This window comes from Aotus nancymaae, unplaced genomic scaffold, assembly GCF_030222135.1.
Source record: "Aotus nancymaae isolate 86718 unplaced genomic scaffold, 86718_ANA_hifiasm-v0.15.2.pri h1tg000032l_0, whole genome shotgun sequence".
NCBI classification, from domain to species: Eukaryota; Metazoa; Chordata; class Mammalia; order Primates; family Aotidae; genus Aotus; species Aotus nancymaae.
This window is the reverse complement of record NW_026988445.1, coordinates 11875724-11894743: the sequence shown is the minus strand read 5'-3', so window position 1 is coordinate 11894743 and position 19020 is coordinate 11875724. Positions and strand designations below refer to the sequence as shown.

Below are 19020 nucleotides of genomic sequence, written 5' to 3'. Positions count from 1 at the left end.
GTTTTCCTTCGTTTGTCCTTTGTTTCTGATCTCATGGGTTTTTTGTGTGTTTTTTCCTTGCTTACGGCTTCATTTTGCTGGAGCTTATCTTCCAGTGGCTTTCTAAGAAAGATTATGTAGGAAGTAGATTTTTTTGGATTGTTTGTATATTTGATTTGTTTTTCCAAATGTGAGACCATCCCCCATAGTTCTTTTATATTTGAAAGTATCTTTATTCCACCCTAATTGAATTGGTAACCTGGCTGGGATAGAATTTTGAGTTCAAAATTATTTTTCTTCATAATTTCTTTTTTTTTTTTTAAAGTATTTTTCTTGTTTATTATTATTATTATTATTATTATTTTTAAGATGAGGTTTCACCATGATGGTCAAGCTGGTCTTGAACTCCTGACCTCAGGTGATCCGCCCACCTTGGCCTCCCAGAGTGCTGGGATTACAGGCGTGAGCCACCGCGCCCGGTTTCATAATTTATAGACATTGCTTTTTTTAAAAAAAAAAAAAGTTCCATGTCATTCTCATTCTTTCTATGTGACTTTTTGTTCGTTTGTTTAATTTGTGTGCTTAGCACTTGGATCTTAAACCCTCCTGGACTGATCTTCTAAATTTCCTCTTTTTTCTTATTTTTCATCTTCTTGCCTTTAATTTTTTTCCCATTATTGAAGTATTAATGCTTAGAAAGTAAATGAAAATACTTTCCTTTTACCATTCCACCTTCAGTTATCCTGAATAACTGGGACAGCCCTTTTTTTTTTTGAGACAGAGTCTCACTCTCACTGGAGTGCAGTGGCGAGATAACACCTTTTGTTTATTTGTTTTTTTGAGACAGGGTCTCGATCTGTAGCCTAGGCTAGAGTGCAGTAATGCAATCACAGCTCACTGCAGCCTCAACCTCCTAGGCTGAAGAGATCATCCCTTCAGCCTCTCATGTAGCTGGGACTACAGGCAGTCACGACCACACCCAGTTAATTTTTAAAAAATCTTTTTTGTAGAAATGATGTCTCACTATGTTGCCCAGGCTGGTCTCAAACTCCTGGGCTCAAGAGATCCTCCCACCTCAGTTTCCCAGTGTGCTGGGATTATAGGTGTGAACCACTGTGCACAGCCCTAGCCCTCTTCTAATGTGTGCTGTATCAAAGTCCACATTCTTTTCTGGAAATAAGTGACTTCCTTGTGCTTAACCAGAGGAGATGCAGTTCCTTGTATCCTAGTTTTAGACTCCTACATACATCTTTGCATTTCCTTCTTAACATACCGGCTCCCGTAAAGGATGTTCTCAGGGAACTGCCTGTTCCTCCTTAATCAATCATCTACCTAGTTAAAAAGATATTCCTGGCCGGGCGCGGTGGCTCACGCCTGTAATCCCAGCACTTTGGGAGGCCTAGGCAGGTGGATCATGAGGTCAAAAGATCGAGACTATCCTGGTCAACATGGTGAAACCCCATCTCTGCTAAAAGTACAAAAAATTAGCTGGGCATGGTGGCACGTGCCTGTAATCCCAGCTACTCAGGAGGCTGAGGCAGGAGAATTGCCTGAACCCAGGAGGCGGAGGTTGCGGTGAGCCGAGATGGCACCATTGCACGCCAGCCTGGGTAACAACAGCGAAACTCCGTCTCAAAAAAAAAAAAAAAAAAAAAAGATATTCCTGCACAATTATTAAACCCAAATATCTTATTACTTTCTATTCTACTCAATAATTATCTATTTTCTACCAGTACCAGCATACTATCCAGAAAGAGGTTCTGCCTTCTGTATGGCTCAGTTGGAAAAATAAGTAAGGGCAGAGTGTGGTGGCTCACACCTGTAATCCCAGCACTCTGGGAGGCTGAGGCAAGAGGATCACTTGAGGCTAGGAGTTCCCTACTAGCCCAGGCAATAAAGCAAGACCCCATCTCTACAAAATAAAATAAATATTAGCTGGATACACTGGTGTGTACCTGTAATCCCAGCTACCTGGGAAGCTGAGGCAGGAGAATAACTTGAAACCAGAAGTTTGAGGCCACAGTGAGCTATGATTACACCACTGCACTCCAGTACTCCAGCCTGGATAACAGAGCAATACCCTGTCTCCAAAAAAAAAAAAAAAGAAAAGAAATAAGTAAATTATGATTATGTTGTGCAAGCTTCTGCAGGGCAGGGATTTGTTCTGCACTTTTATATCTGAGAGGTAGCTTCTAGTTAGAGTCTCTGTCCATTCTAAGCCCTTAATAATTATAAAAGAGTGGATGACTCACAGAGAAGGTATTTATTTCATTGTGCTAAGGTATTTACCACTGAAGTTCTAAGCTAAATGGAGTGTTTCTTCACCCATCTAGTCTGGATGCTTTGGGTCATTGTTGAATGCATATTGAAGGTAATTGAACAATAACTTGGTGCCATGGTCAAGCCTGTATGTTTTGCCCTTTGGCACAGTTCTGCCCTTTTAAAATTAGGTTATACCCAGCCAGAACTTCAGCTGATTTATAGATGCCATGGTATGTAGTAGAGCTCAATAATTATTTGTTTAGGGCTGGGCAGGATGGCTCACACTTGTAATCCCAGCACTTTGGGAGGCTGAGGTGAGCAGATTATTTGAGGCCAGGAGTTCGAGACCAGCCTTGGCTAATATGATGAAATCTCTACTGAAGAGATTATTTTTAGTCTCTACTAAAAATACAAAACAAACAAACAAACAAAAAAACCTGGGTTTGGTGGCACACACCTGTAATCCCAGCTACTTGGGAGGCTGAGGCACAAGAATCACTTGAACCTGGGAAGTGGAGGTTGCAGTGAGCTGAGATTGTGCTACTGCACTCCAGCCTGGGCAACAGAATGAGATTCTGTCTCAAAACAAACAAACAAAAAGTCATTTTTCTTCTTATTATTTGTTTAATGAATCATAAGTAGAAACCTATTTCATGAAGGTTGTCTGATCTTGTAATTATTTTCAATGGATATATTTATAGTGTTGTTATTCTGAGGATTCATTTTTTTAAAAAGTTTTACTGAGATATAAGTGGGATATCTTAAAACTTACCCATTTTAAGTATATCATTCAATGGTTTTGAGTATATTTACAGAGCTTTACAGCCATCCCAACAATCTAATCTTAGAATATTTGCATCACCTGGCCTGGGAGAGGTGACTCACGCCTGTAATCCTAACACTTTGGGAGGCCAAGGCAGGTGGATCACTTGAGGCCAGGAGTTTGAGATCAGCCTGGCCAACACAAGGAAACCTCGTCTCTACCAAATACATACAAAAATTAGCCGGGCGTGGTGGTACACGCCTATAGTCCCAATTACTTGGGAGGTTGAGGCAGGAGAATAGCTTGAACCCAGGAGGCAGAGGTTGCAGTGAGCCAAAATTGCAGCACTACACTCCAACCTGGGCAACAGAGTAAGACCCTTAAAAAAAAAAAATTTCTATCACCCTTAAAAAATCTCACTCCTGTTAGCATTCACTTTTTCTTTTCTCATCTCCAGCCTTAGGCAACCACTAATCTACTTTCTCTTCCTCCCTCTCTCCCTCCCTCCCTTCCTTCCTTCCTTTTTTCCTTCCTTCCTTTTTTTTTTGTAGAGACAGGATCTCATTATTTTAGCCAAGTTGGTCTCGAACTCTGGCCTGCAGCAGGCCTCCTGCCTTGGCCTCTGAAAGTACTGAGCCACTACTCCTGGCCATCATCTACTTTCTGTCTGCATAAATGTGTCTATTCTGGATATCTTATGTAAATAGCATAAGATAGTATGTGGGCTTTTGAGTCTGGCTTCTTTCCCTTAGCATAATGTCAAAGTTTATTCATATTGTAGAATGTATCAGTACTTCATTCCTTTTTATTATGAAATAATATTCCATTGTATGGATATACCACATTTTGTTTAATCACCAGTTGGATATCTGGGCTGTTTCTGTTTTTTGACTATTATGAATAATGCTGCATTCATGTGTACATTTTTGTGTGGACATATGTTTTAATTTTTCCTGGGTCTATGTCTAGGAGTGGAATTGCTGGATCATATGATAACTCCATGTTTAACATTTTGAGAAACTGCTAAACTCTTGCAAAATGGCTGCATCATTTTTTATATTCCCACTAGTCATTCTGATATTACAATATATGAGAGTTTTAATTTATTCACATTCTTACTAATACCTGTTACGGTCTTTTAAAATTATAGCCATTCTAGTGGATATGAGGTAGTATTTCATTCTGATTTGATTTGCATTATGATAACTGATAGTGTTGAACATCTTTTATTGTGCTTGTTGGTCATTTGTATGTCTTCTTTGGAGATATGTCTGTTTGAATCATTTTTTAGTTAGGTTATTTGCCTTGTCATTGAGTAGTAAGAGTTCTTTGTTCTAGATACAAGTCTAAAATCAGATATGTGATTTACATATATTTTCACCCAATCTGTGGATTGTCTTCACTTTCTTGATGTCATTTGAAACACAAGTTTTTTTTTGTTGTTTTTATTTTTTTCTTTTTTCAATTCTTTTTTTAAAATTTTTTTGTTATCTAGTACTCATTTTTGTCCTGTAACAAGTTTTTAATTTTGATAAATTCCAATTGATGTGTTTTTTCTTTTATTGCCTGCAATTTTGATGGTATATCAGTGGTGTAAACATCATTGCCTAACCAAAGGTCACAAAAATTAACTCCTGCATTTTCTTCTCAGAGTTTTATACTTTTAGCTCTTAAATTTAAGTCCTTGATCCATTTTGAGTTAATTTGTATGTGTAAAGAAAGTGTCCAAATTTATTCTTTTGAGTGTCAATATCCCATGTCAGGCCCAGTGCAGTGACTCAAGCTGGTAATCCCAGCCTTTGGGAGGCCAATGCTGGAGAATTGTTTGAGCTCAAGAGTTCAAGACCAACCTGGGCAACCTCAGTGCTACAAAAAATAAAATTAGATGGACATGGTGGTGTATGCCTCTAGTCCTAGCTACTTGGGAGGCTGAAGTGGGAGGATTCCTTGAGCCTGTTAAAATTCTTGCTTTGAATGAAGACCCCCCGCCAACCCCGCAAACAGGCTTTGTGTGAGCAACATGGCTGTTTATTCACCTGGGTGCAGGTGGGCTAAGGCTGAAAAGGATGTTAGAGAAGGGCGGTGGGATAGGAGTTGGTTTTATAGGTTGGGGCAAATCTTTTGGGGAGGGGGCAGGGATGGTATGGAGTAAGATAGGTTACAGTGGTGGGGGTAGGGGCAAGGAGTATACATTACCATAAGTTCAGTTACAATGGCAGGTTGGGTAAGAGTAGTTAAGATGGTTGGGTGGGATGAAGGGAAGCTTATGTGGGTGGAGGGGGAGGCTCCGCTGGGTGATCAGAGATAATGGCAAATGCAGACGGGGGGTTGGGGGGTGGTCAGCCAAAGTAGGCAGGACTTTAGACTTTCTGGATCCAGGCTTGCACATGGAGGCCTGACAGAGCCCAGGAGATCAAGGCTGCAGTGAGCTATGATACACCACTGCACTCCAGCCTGGGCTGCAGAGTGAGACCCTGTCTTCAGAAAGAAAAAGAAGAAAATCCACTTGTCCTAGCACCTTTGTTGCAAAGATTAATTACTCCCTCATTGAATTGTCTTTCTACCTTTGTCTAAAATTTAGGGTCCATTTGTAACAAAATAATGTTTTCCAAAAGTTAAAAGTTGCTACTGTTACCTCTCAATTTTAACTTTTTTTTCTTTTTTAATTAACGTCTTTTTTTTACCAATGGCAAGCTGTAATAGCTTTTTTGCAGTGGTGGGCGGCGGGGGGCGGTCCTTGATAGAGAACAGTAGGTGCTGCTTATCAACATTTGAAAAAGAGAGTTCTGCCAGGCACGGTGGCGCATGCCTGTAGTCCCAGCTATTCGGGAGGCTGAGACTGGAGAATCTCTTGAGTCCAGGAGTTCTGGGCTGTAGTGCGCTATGCCGATTGGGTGTCCGCACTAAGTTAGGCATCAATATGGTGACCTCCCGGGAGCGGGGGACCACCAGGTTGCCTAAGGAGGGGTGAACCAGCCCAGGTCGGAAACGGAGCAGGTCAGAACTCCCTGGCTGATCAGTAGTAGGATCATGCCTGTGAATAGCCACTACACTCCAGCCTGGACAACCTAGCAAGACCCACTCTCTTTTTTTTTTTTCTAAAAAAAAAAAAAAAAAGAAGAAGAAGAAGAAGATTTGTTTTTGTGGGGTTGTTTGTTTTGAGGTGGAGTTTCACTCTTGTTGCCCAGGCTGCTGTGCAATGGCATCATCTCAGCTCACCTCAACCTCTGCTTCCTGGGTTCAAGCGATTCTCCTGCCTCAGCCTCTCGAGTAGCTGGAATTCCAGGCATGTGCCACCATGCCTGACTGATTTTGTATTTTTAGTAGGGATGGGATTTCTCCATGTTGGTCAGGCTGGTCTCGAACTCCTGACCTCAGGTGATCCGCCCGCCTCGGCCTCCCAAAGTGCTGGGATTACAGGCGTGAGCCATTGCACCTGGGCCACTTTTTTTTTTTTTTTTTTTTTTTTTTTTTAAGACAGTCTCACTCTGTTGCCCAGGCTGGAATGCAGTGGCATGATCTCGGCTTACTGCAACCTCTGCTTCCCAGGTTCAAGAATTCTGCTGCCTCAGCCTTCTGAGTGGCTGGGATTACAGGTGCACACCACCACACTTGGTTAGTTATTGTATTTTTAGTAGAGACCAGGTTTCACCATGTTGCCCAGGCTGTTCTGGAACTCCTGACCTCAAGTGATCTTCTCGCCTCAGCCTCCCAAAGTGCTGAGATTACAGGTGTAAGCCTCCATGCCTGGCCTGTATATCTATGTTTAAATTAAAAGATGTTTCGACAGCATGATAATTGGCATAGAGCTGAGACAGGTAGATCAAAGGAACAGAAAAAAAATCCAGAAGTATTCCTATGCATAGCTAGATAGTTTATGTTTTTATAAAGCACAAAGGCAATGCAATGGATAGTGTAAAGTCTTTTCAACAATGGGCAGTGGAGCAATTGAATATCTATATGCAAAAGGAAAGATTGAACCTTATTCCATACCTCTACCACATACAAAAACTCAAAATGAATCAAAAACCAATGAAAACAACACTATAAAATTCTTGGAAGAAAACATTGGAGAAATTTTTTTCTACCTTGGATTAAGCAAAGATTTCTTATATGACGTTAAAAGCACAAACCATAAAAGAGCAAATAAATAAACTGCTCTTTGAAAGATGCCAATAAGCCAGGTGCAGTGGTACACACCTGTAAACCCAGCTACTCAGGAGACTGAGTCAAGAGGCTCCCTTGAACTCAGGAGTACGAGGCTAGCCTGGGCAGCATAGTGAGACTCAGTCTCTTTAAAAAGTGCAAATAAGAGAACGTAAAAATAAACCACAGACTAGGAGAAAATATTTGCAAAGCATGTATCTGTTAAAGAATTAAAAACTACACCATTTTGGGCCAAGCATCTTGGCTCACACCTATAATCCAAGCACTGTGGGAGGCCGACGAGGGCAGGTCACGAGGTCTAGAGATCGAGACCATCCTGGGCAACATGGTGAAACCCAGTCTCTACTAAAAATACAAAAAGTAGCTGGGCATGGTGTCGCATGCCTGTAATCTCAGCTTCTTGGGAGGCAGAGGCACGAGAATCGCTTGAACCCAGGAGGCGGAGGTTGCAGTGAGCCAAGATTGCGCCACTGCACTCCAGCCTGGTGACAGAACAAGGCTTCGTATAAAAAAAAAAAAAAAAATTAGACAGGCATGGTGGCATGCCCCTATAGTCTTTTTTTTTTTTTTTTTTTGAGACGGAGTTTCGCTCTTGTTACCCAGGCTGGAGTGCAATGACGCGATCTTGGCTCACCGCAATCTCCGCCTCCTGGGTTCAAGCAATTCTCCTGCCTCAGCCTCCTGAGTAGCTGGGACTACAGGAGCGCGCCACCATGCCCAACTAATTTTTTTATTTTTAGCAGAGACGGGGTTTCACCTTGTTGACCAGGATGGTCTCGATCTCTTGACCTCGTGATCCACCCACCTTGGCCTCCCAAAGTGCTGGGATTATAGGTGTGAGCCACCGTGCCCAGCGCCCCTATAGTCTTAGCTACTCAGGAGGCTGAGGTGAGAGAATCAACTAAGCCTGGGAGGTTGAGGCTGCAGTGAGCTGAGATGGCAGACAGAATCTGGGAGACAGAATGAGACCCTGTCTCAAAAAAATAAAAAATAAAAATAAAAGGTTTTATTAAGACTTTTTCCTCCTTTCTTCTCTAGATATAATTGACCCTGCAATCCTGCGCCCAGGCCGCCTGGACAAAACACTGTTTGTGGGTTTACCACCCCCCGCAGATCGCCTTGCCATCTTAAAAACTATCACAAAAGTGAGTAAAGAAAATGATATATTTTTGTATATGTTTCTCTTGTTTTAAATAGAGATGGTTATAACAGGTGGTGATTTTAGTTGACTAATTACTCTTTCTGTAGTTGTAAATGTTTGCCCAGCCTGCATCTTCCAAAGGGAAGGTGAACTAATCTTCAATTATTACTTTAAAATAATTTACCTCAGATCCTCTTTGAAATAGAATAGAAACTTTTGGAGAAACTCCAGCACTTTGGGAGGGTGAGGTGGACAGATTTGAGCTCAAGAGGTCAGGACTAGCCTGGGCAATATAGTGAGACTCTGTCTCTACAAAAAATAGAAAAAATTAGCCAGATATGGTGGCACGCACCTGTAGTGCTGTGAACTCAGAAGGCTGAGGTGGGGGGACTGCTTGAACCAAGGGGGTCAAGGCTTCAGTGAGCTGTGATCACGCCACTGCATTCCAGCCTGGGCAACAGAGCAAGACCCTATCTCTAAAAATAAATAAGTAAGTGGGCCAAACACGTTGGCTCACCGGCAATCCCAGCACTTTGGGAGGCCAAAGCCGGTGGATTGCTTGAGCTCAGGATCAGCCTGGGAAACATGGAGAAACCCGATCTCTACAAAAAATAAAAAATTAGCTGACGTCAATGGTTCAGTCCTGGCTGAAGCTGGAGAATTGCTTGAGCCCAAGAAGTGGAGGTTGCAGTCAGCCAGGATTGCACCACTGCACTCAAGCCTGGGTGACCGACTAAGACCCTCTCTCAAAAGAAAAAAAAAGTTAATAAGTTCTATCATCCTACTTCTCACTACTTGGAACTAGTTTTTCTGCCCTTCACACATTACATTTTGAGGTCTGTATAAGTGCTTCGTATCTACATTTCTATAGCCTTGGGATGGGAGAGGGAGCTAACCGGTGGCGTTAGCCCCTCTGGAGATGAAATGGCTTGTACCTGGACCCGCTCTGTCCTTCCAGTTAGAGATACCTCCCCTGTGGGAGCTGTCCACCTTCCTGGAAAGTTGCATACCTTGGCAGTTCTTCCTGATTCTGTGGAAATCCCTTGATTATGTATGTCTAACTTTTTCTAGAGCTGTCTTCTCCTCAGGCTACTTGTCTCCAGCTTGGAATATTAATGGACATCACAAGATTTTGTCAACTTACCTTCTTTCTTCCTTACTCCTTCCCAGGAATGGAGCCCTAATTATTAGCCATTTTTGAATTTTCTCTTTGCACCCACTTTTCAACCTTTGCAGCAGGAATGTTTACTCCTTTCTTTGTTTGGTTGCTACTGGTAAATTTTAAAACTTTTTTTAGTATATTCTTTTGATGCTGACAAAGGAAGATTCTGTGACCCTCCTTCACTGGGCCATCATTACTTAAAACTGCCTTTAGCAGTGTTCCTAACAATCACCGAGAGGAGGGAGAACAGGGCAGATGAGAACAGAAGGAAGATCATCCTTATCGGGTAAAAAGATTCCATTAATGGCAGTATGGAAAATAGCTTAAAAGCCAGTAAAACTAAAAGCTATGAAATTAAGCATGTTAGAACTAATGCAGGTATGACTCAGAAACATCAGTGAAAAAGAAAAAATAATGAACTAAGGTGTTATCACAGGAATAACAAGGAAGATATAGATATGAGAACTGTTTAAAGGTTTTAATTAGTAGGACATTGAATTAACTGTAGAGTTGGGAGGTAAAGGAAAAGGTAAATGAATTTGCAGCTTGTGTAGCTGGTGGCATCTACTAGGATAAGAGGTCTGGGAGATGAGCTTCAGGTGCCTCGGCATTATCCAAGTGGAGAGGTCGAGCAGGATGTTAGGTCTGTGGTTGGGAGTTCAGGAGAGTCCTCTGGCTGAGTTATAGTTTTGCCTGTCACTAGGACATAGCTGGTGGTAAAAGCCATGAAAACATGTTGCTTTAGTTCATTGGTTCTCAACCTAAGGCAATCTTCCCACCTCACGTTCCCAGGGAACATTTGGCAATGTCTAGGGACATGTGTTTACCACTACGGCAGAGGAATGATAATGCTGCTAAATATCCCACAGTGCACAGCACAGCCAACAACAAAGAATTATGCAAGGCCAGGCATGATGGCTCATGCCTGTAATCCCAGCACTTTGGGAAGCTGAGGCAGGAGGATCACTTGAGCCCAGGAGTTTGAGATCAGCCTGGGCAACAGAGTGAGACCCTGTCTTCTACAAGGAAAGTTTTTTTTTTTTGAGATGGAGTCTCACTCTGTTGCCCAGGCTGGAGTGCAGTAGTGCCATCTCAGCCCACTGCAACCTCCACCTCCCAGGTTCAAGTGATTATACTGTCTCAACCTCCTGAATAGTGGTGATTACAGGCATGCATGACCACACCCAGCTAATTTTTGTATTTTTAGTATAAATGGGGTTTCACCATGTTGGCCAGGGTGGTCTTGAACTCCTGATCTTGTGATCCACTTGCTTCAGTCTCCCAAAGTGCTTGGATTACAGGTGTGAGCCACTGCACCCGGCCAAGAAAATGTTTTTAATTAGCTGGGCATAGTGGCATGCACCTGTAGTCCAAGCTACTTGGTAGGCTGAAGTGGGAGGATGGCTTGACCCTAAGAGGTCAAGGCTGCAATGAGCCATGATCACACCACTGCACTCCAGCCTGAGCAACAGAGCTGAGACACTGTCTCAAGGGAAAAAAAACTTATCCAACTCAAAATATCGGTAATGTCAAAGTTAAGAAACCCTGCTTTGGTTGCATATACTTCTTTCTTTGCATCAAACAAGTTTGATGATGAATGCATCATGACATTTCCCTCCCTTTCGTTGGCTCTGGTTTTGTTTTGTTTTTTTTTAAACAGGGTGTCAAAAAAAGAGGGCTTGTTTGTCACCCATGCTGGAATGCAGTGGTGTGATCTCAGCTCACTGCAACCTCGGCCTCACAGGTTCAAGCAAATCTGCCTTAGCCTCCCCAAGTAGCTGGGGCTACAGGTGCATGCTACCATACCTGGCTAATTTTTTGTGTGTTTTTAGTAGAGACGGGATTTCACTATGTTAGCCAGGCTGGTCTCAAACTCCTGACTTCAAGTGATCTGCCCACCTTGGCCTCCCAAAGTGCTGGGATTACAGGCATGAGCCACCATGGCTGTGTCACTAGGAACTATGATAGTGAGATTTCGTTTGCTTTGGTCAGTGTATGCGGGTGTGTATAAGTCTTTCACACTTGTCCTAAAGTGTGAACTAAAGAGAAAAGTTGGATTGGTATATATTTCTAGACATGCCAGACATGAGGCATGTGGTATTTGGAGCATTATAGATTTGGACCCAGAAGAATAATTGACTCATTCTTCCTGTTGTGTTTCATTCACTGTATGGTACTCACACCAGAACAGCTTTACACTTCATTCATCTAGAATTTCAGTGCTATTTGCCAAAATCATTAGGCCTCAGACCAAGGTCTGAATATTCAGAGTACCCCACTTCGGCCAGGCACATGCCTGTAATCTCAGCACTTTGGGAGGCCGAAGCAGGTGAATCACTTGAGGTCAGGAGTTCTAGACCAGCCTGGCCAACATGATGAAACCCGATCTCTACTAAAAATATAAAAATTAGCTTGACGTCGTGGTGCATGCCTATAATCCCAGCTGGTTGCAGTGAGCCAAGATCATGCCATTGCACCCCAGCCTGCGCAACAGAAGTGAGACTCCATCTCAAAAAAAAAAAAAAATCCCACTTTGTCAATAGGTATTTGTTTAATACATCCTTGACTGTGTAGAGACTAATAAACACAAGACATTGTCTTACCTCTCAGGAGCTTATCTTCTAGATGATAATAGAAATGTTTATGAAACAACAACAAATGTATTATTCATTCATTCCTGAGGAGGGGAAGTAAATATAGGTGACTGAACAGTGTGGAGATTTCAACTATACATATAAAGACATTCAGTGAAAAACGTCAGGAAGGAAATATGCCAGAATACCCACAGTGCTTGCCTCTGGGAGATGGCATTATATGTTATTTTTCTGCTTTGTCAGTGCTCTTCAACTGAAGCCCACCAAGAACACACGTGTAGTTGATTGAACAAGTTGGGCTTATTACTCTTTGCAGTTCAGGAGAATGTACCCCATGGGGAACTAGGGGCATTATCTCAGTAAGAAGGTATTAGAAAGGACTTAGTTGATTTGGGATTCGTGTTAGATTTAGGAAGGATTTAATAACGGGCTTTGCCCTGAATGGCTGTTGAAACACAAGCATGATTCTGTAATTATGTGACTTAATAAATCTTACCTAAAAGGAAGGAAGACTACAACAAGGCTAAAACTGTGATTGGCAAAGAAACAGCAGTTATATTAGCTAGGATGGTGGATGTTTGGTCATTTTTGTGTCTTGGACAGTGTTTCTGCTTTGTCCATGTTCAGACTTCATTACAGAGTTCTCATTTCTGTCTTGATCCTTCATGGTCACAAAGTGACCTTGGGTAATGTCCATATTATGTGGAATTGTTTGTTTCATAGGAGAGCACCATAGCCTCGCTGTAAGGGCCCAGCCAGCTTGGAGCAACAACAAGACCTACCTGATAATATTGGGCTAGATGTCCAGGGCTTCTCGGCTCACTATAACCTCTGCCTGCCAGGTTCAAGCGATTCTCCTGCCTCAGCCTCCTGAGTAGCTGGGATTACAGGTGCACACCACCACGCACAACTGATTTTTGTATTTTTAGTAGAGATGGGGTTTCACCATGTTGGCCAGGCTGGTCTCAAACTCCTGACCTCATGATCTGCCTGCCTCAGCCTCCCAAAGTGCTGGGATTACAGTCATGAGGCACCGTGCCCAGCCATTTTTCTAGTTTTAGTAGAGACGGGGTTTCGCCATGTTGGTCAAGCTGGTCTCGGACTCCTGGTCTCGGACTTCAAGTGATCTGCCTGCCTTGGCCTCCCAAAGCGCTCATTTGCTTTATATTTTCAGATTTTCTCTCATGACTATATGTGTGTATTTGGTTTGTCTATCTGTGTAAAGAATAGTCATCTGGCATAAATGGGTTGGGTAAGAGAGAGGAGCCCTGCAGCTTCCAAGCATGAAGTTGTGAATATGGGAGAAGAAACAAAAAAACAAAAAAGACATTTCTATAGAAAAAGTCAATTTTGGACAGGCGCAGTGGCTCACACCTTTAATCTCAATACTTTGGGAGGCCAAGGCGGGTGGATTCCCCCCTCCCGAATAGCTGGGATTACAGGCACATGCCACTACACCCAGCTTTGCATTTTTAGAGAGATGGGTTTCGCCACGTTGGCCAGGCTGGTCTGGAACTTCTGACCTTGTGATCTGCCCACCTCAGCCTCCCAAACTGCTGGGATTACAGGCATGAGCCATGGAGCCCAGCCAAAAGCATCTTTTGTAGATTGTGCTTTAGACTGCTGCATAGTCAGTCCTCAGCCTCTGTCTGTGCCAAAGGCAGAAGGGCTTTTGTCCATTTATTCTCTTTGACTTGAGAGTGCATTTTTGCTTCATCTCCGGCTGTGTCCTGTTCTCAGACTTGGAACCTCATTGTGCACAGTGCATGACCCGCATGGAGGAGCAGGACCCGCATGCAGCTTCCCTGTGCCCTGTCTGCCTGTGTCAGCCTGGTATGCTCTCGAGAGAGCTGTTAACACTGCAATTTCACATCCTTATCTTACCTCATCCTCCAGAGGTCATGAGTGTTTTTGTTTAAAGAACTTTGTTGATGGCTAAAGCAGGGCAGAGTGAGAGGAACAGGAAGCACGATATCTAATTTGAGAGGGGAGAAGTCATAAGGCAGACTTCCTGCCCATGTGTATTCTTTGTAAGTCAACAGAAAGTCAGGAAAATTGACATTTTTAATGTTTACCCTTTCTATTTCAGTTTGCTAGCTTTTGACTTTAATTCCCCAGATTGTTTTATGTATAGTTTTCTCTTTCTTCTATTAAGATCTGAAATATTACAGAGAGATTAGAATAGAGTTCTTTAGTCCTGTTCTTAAAAGTCTAAAAAAAAAATTGTGGGTCAGAGCAACTTCTTCATATCTTTTGGGATCTAAGTTTCTTGAAAGAAGAGTGAGTAAGCCGGGCGCGGTGGCTCACATATGTAATCCCAGCAGTTTGGGAGGCCGAGGTGGGCAGATCACGAGGTCAGGAATTCAAGACCAACCTGACCAACATGGTGAAACCTCGTCTCTACTGAAAATACAAAAATCAGCCAGGCCTGGTGGCATGTGCCTATAATCCCAGCTACTCAGACGGCTGAGGCAGGAGAATCACTTGAACCCGGGAGGTGGAGGTTGCAGTGAGCCAAGATCATGCCACAGCATTCCAGCCTGGGCAACAGAGCGAGACTCTGTCTCAATAAAAAAAAAAAAAAAAAAAAATTCGAGAGCAATATGCTAATTTTTTTTTTTTTTTTTAGATGGAGTCTCGCACTGTCACCCAGGTTGGAGTGCAATGGCGTGATCTCAGCTCACTGCATCCACCTCCCAGGTTCAAGCAATTCTCCTGCCTCAGCCTCCCAAGCAGCTGGGATTACAGGTGCCTGCCACCACGCCCAGCTAATTTTTTTTTGCATTTTGAGTAGAAATGGGTTTCACTATGTTGGCCAGGTTAGTCTCAAACTCCTGACCCCATGATCCAGCTGCCTCAGCCTCCCAAAGTGCTGGAATTATGGGTGTTCAGCCACCACGCCCAGTCTTTTTTATATTTTTTATTTGGTATTTCTGGTGATGATGTGGTGATAAGAGGTCTATCACTAAAAGTTTCGTGACGAGTAGAATTTTTTTTTTCTTTGAGACGGAGTTTTGCTCTTTTTGCCTGGGCTAGAGTACAATGGCACAGTCTCGGCTCCCTGCAACCTCCACCTCCTGGGTTCAAGCGATTCTCCTGCCTCAGCCTCCTGAGCAGTTGGGATTACAGGCATGTGCCACCACGCTCGATTAATTTTGTATTTTTAGTAGAGAGGGGGTTTCTCCATGTTGGTCAGGCCGGTCTCGAGCCTTGAGAGATTACAGTGAGCCAAGATCTCGCTATTGCACTCCAGCCTGGGCAAGAACAGTGAAACACTGTCTCAAAAAAAAAAAAGAAGAAGCATTACTGATGCTAGACTCTGTTATATAATTAAGAAGAGATTTTGCTGGACACGGTGGCTTAGGCCTGTAATCCCAGCACTTTGGGAGGCCAAAGCGGTTGGATCACCTAAGGTCAGGAGTTTGAGACCAGACTGACCAATATGGTGAAACCTCGTCTCTACTAAAAATACAAAAATTGGCCAGGGCGTGGTGGCATACACCTGTAGTCCCAGCTACTCGGGAGGTTGAAACAGGAGAATTGCTTGAACCCAGTGAAGTGATATCACACCACTGCACTCCAGCCTAGGCGACAGAGTGAGACTCTGTCTCAAAAAAAGGAAAAAAAAAAAAGAATAGATTTGTGTGACCAAATGAAAATAATTGTTAAAATAAAAGTAATAGCACATCTTGAATTACTCTTTGAACCTGAGTATTTCATATACGCTTAATCAGAATTATGAAATATCTGTAAATGAGCCATAATTGTTTTCAAATTTTAGTAAAATAATATAGATATATAACAAAGTTTACCATGTTAGCTGTTTGTAAATGTTTATTTCTGTGGCATTAAGTACATTGAAGTTGTTGTGCACCCATCACCACTACTCATCTCCAGAACTTTTTCACCTTCCCAAACTGAAACTGTACCTGTTAAACACGAACTGCCCATTCCCCTTTCCTCAGCCCCTGGCAACCACCATTCTACTTTCTGTCTCTATGATTTGCCTATTCTAGGTACCTCATACAAGTAGAATCATACAATATTTGCGGGCTATAATTTTTTTTTTTAAGATGGAGTTTTGTTCTTGATGCCTAGGCTGGAGTGCAATAGCATGGTTTTGGCTCACTGCAACCTCCACCTCCCAGGTTCAAGTGATTCTTCTGCCTCAGCCTTCTAAGTAGCTGAGATTACAGGCATGAGCCACCCTACCTGGCCTATAATTTCTTAAGAGACTATTTTTCTTCTTTTTATAATAATTCCTTTAGCTTAACTTTCTGTAGTTACCAAATTATTTGAGATTTCCATTAGGGCCTTTATTAAAAGATAATATATTATTGTAACATAATATTATATTATTAAGAGATAATGTCATAAAGAAAAACCAAATTAGTTTAAGCTTCTAAATACTTAATATCATAATACCATTTCAGTAAATGATTTTCCAAAATATTCATATTTGTTTTATAAGCTCTTTAATATGCCATTTAAAATTTTTCTTGGCCAGGTGCAGTGGCTCACTCTTGTAATCCCAGCAGTTTGGGAGGCCGAGGCAGGTAGATCACCTGAGGTTGGGAGTTCAACACCAGCCTGGCCAATATGGTGAAACCCCATGTCTACTAAAAATACAAAAATTAGCCATGGTGGTGATGGGCACCTGTAATCCCAGCTACTCGAGAGGCTAAGAAAGCAGGAGAATTGCTTGAACCCAGGGAGGCAGAGGTTGCAGCACGCCAAGATTGCACCACTGTACTCCAGCCTGGGCAACAGAGTGAGACTCTGTCTCAAAAAGAAGAGAAAAATTCTGATCACTCTCACTTGAGAATAAATAGAATTCATTTTACTTCTTACTGTAAGTCAGAAACATTGCCACATTTCAATTAAAGAATAGTTAGATTTCAGTAATCCAAAGTTTCCTTTGCCCTTATTTCTAATAATTAGAAACTAATGTTGCTATAGAAACTTTTGGAGGTATCCTAGGTAGAGCACACCTCATGCCCTCAAAAAAAAAAAACAGTTTGTAACTTTCTTTCAAGTGAGGGTATTTGAAAGGATTTATCTTTCTAAAGCTTTAATCTTCTAGGAATTTGGAAATTTCTGAGAGTATCTAAATGTATAACAATTAATTCGTTTTCTGAAGCTTATAGACCACCTTATTTATTTATTGTGTTCCTTTATATAACAAGCTTTCTTTCACTAAAGATTTTTCTTAAACAAAGAATATGCTAAGAATAGAAGCCGACAATTGCTCCCACTATGCAAATGTGAGAAAAATTCCTTTGCCTGGCCCAGTGGCTCATGCCTGTAATCCCAGCACTTTGGGAAGCCAAGGCAGGTGGATCATGAGGTCAGGAGTTTGAGACCAGCCTGACCAATATGGTGAAACCTATCTCTACTAAAAATACAAAAATTAGGCAGGCATAGTGGCACACGCCTATAATCCCAGCTACTCAGGAGGCTGAAGCAGAATCACTTGAACCCAGGAGGCAGAGGTTGCAGTGAGCCAAGATCATGCCACTGCACTCCAGCCTGGGCAACAGAGTGAGACTCCATCTCAAAAACAAAAAGAAAAATTCCTCCTCTGGGTCCTCACAAAGAGAATAGTAAGATGTGATGCACAATGCCTTTAACAATATTTCTGACATAAACACAGTAAGCCTCTTGGGACTGAGGCTTGTCATTTTCTTAATATAAACTGAGGGTATAAACTGAGGGTATTACTCAAAGACAATTCCTTAAATACAATTTGATGAAGGTCCAAGAAAGGCACTCTGAGGGTGCACAGGACCTTGGGAAGTCCAGCTTAACCCAAGGGTAGAATTTGGATATTGAGAAGTATAAAAGAACTGTCTTCAGGCATTCAAAATTAGTTCAAAAGATTCTAATAATGAATGTATTTCTTATGATTGAGCTTTTGATTAAAAGAGGACACTAGATAGTTTGAGGTTAAATTCTCTAACAGTACGCGGAGTGTCCTTAGGGAAGATCCACACAGTTAATGTGACAGCGTGACAGTCAAGGTAAGTTGATGAGTTCTTATAACTATAGAAAGCACCTAATAAGGGCTCTTGTCTAATGTGGCAACCCCACCACCATAGCAAGAAAGTCTACGCTAGTCTTCATTTTAAGAAATCACTATTATATGTTCACTGATGCCCCCTCTCCCCTCTCAAATATAGCACAAAATTATATATACTTATCTGGAGATAAGATACTGTTTTTTACCAATAAATAAATAAATAATAAAGATTAACAAACTTCCACAAGGGCCATTCAGTTGCAAATTCAGACTTTAGAACTCACGTTTTCTAATTCCTCATCCAATGTTATTTGTACTTTTTAGGTCTTCTTATTGAAGTATGATATACATACAGAAAAGTGGTAAATGTCAAGTAGATTTAGAGAGTCAAAAAAAAATATTAAAAAGTGGTAAATGTCCAGCTCCATGAATTGTTACTAACAAAGCCTCCAGATCAAGAAAGAGAACCCTCCCAGTCTAATTCATAGAATTATGACGTAGAATGGTGGCTGCCAGCGGTTGGGAGGTGGGGGCAGGAGGAATGGGGAGTTAGTGTTTAATGGATACATTGTTTTCTTTTGGGAAGATAAAAAAGTTCTGGAGTGGGATGGGGTGATGATTGCACAACAGTGTGGATGGACTTAATGCCACTGACCTGTACACTGAAAAAGGTTGAAACGGCCAATTTTTTGTATGTATTGCCACAATAAAATAGAACATTTCCAGACCCTAAAGCTTCCTGTTCAGGCCGTGAGGAACATTCCCAGAAGCTGCCCTTCTGCTTCCAGCCACTGCCCACTCCTGTGTGCCCCCAGGATTGACTGCTATCCTGACTCAGTTAAAAATTGTTTGTACTAAAAAATGCTTGGCAATCCTGCATTCTGACCCTTTAGTTTTACTACTCAGAGAAAAAAAACACAAGATTGTTTGGCT

The 19020-nt window shown here is 42.0% G+C and overlaps 1 protein-coding gene across 3 annotated transcripts in view; it reads left to right on the top strand.

Moving 5' to 3' along the window:
* NVL (nuclear VCP like) overlaps positions 1-19020 on the top strand; it is a 97416-nt gene that overhangs the window by 65075 nt on the left and 13321 nt on the right. For all 3 annotated transcript variants that reach the window (XM_021677258.2, XM_021677257.2, XM_021677259.2), the window contains one exon: positions 8210-8316. In XM_021677258.2, the coding sequence (XP_021532933.2) occupies positions 8210-8316 (107 nt within the window). The remainder of the gene's footprint in view (positions 1-8209; positions 8317-19020) is intronic.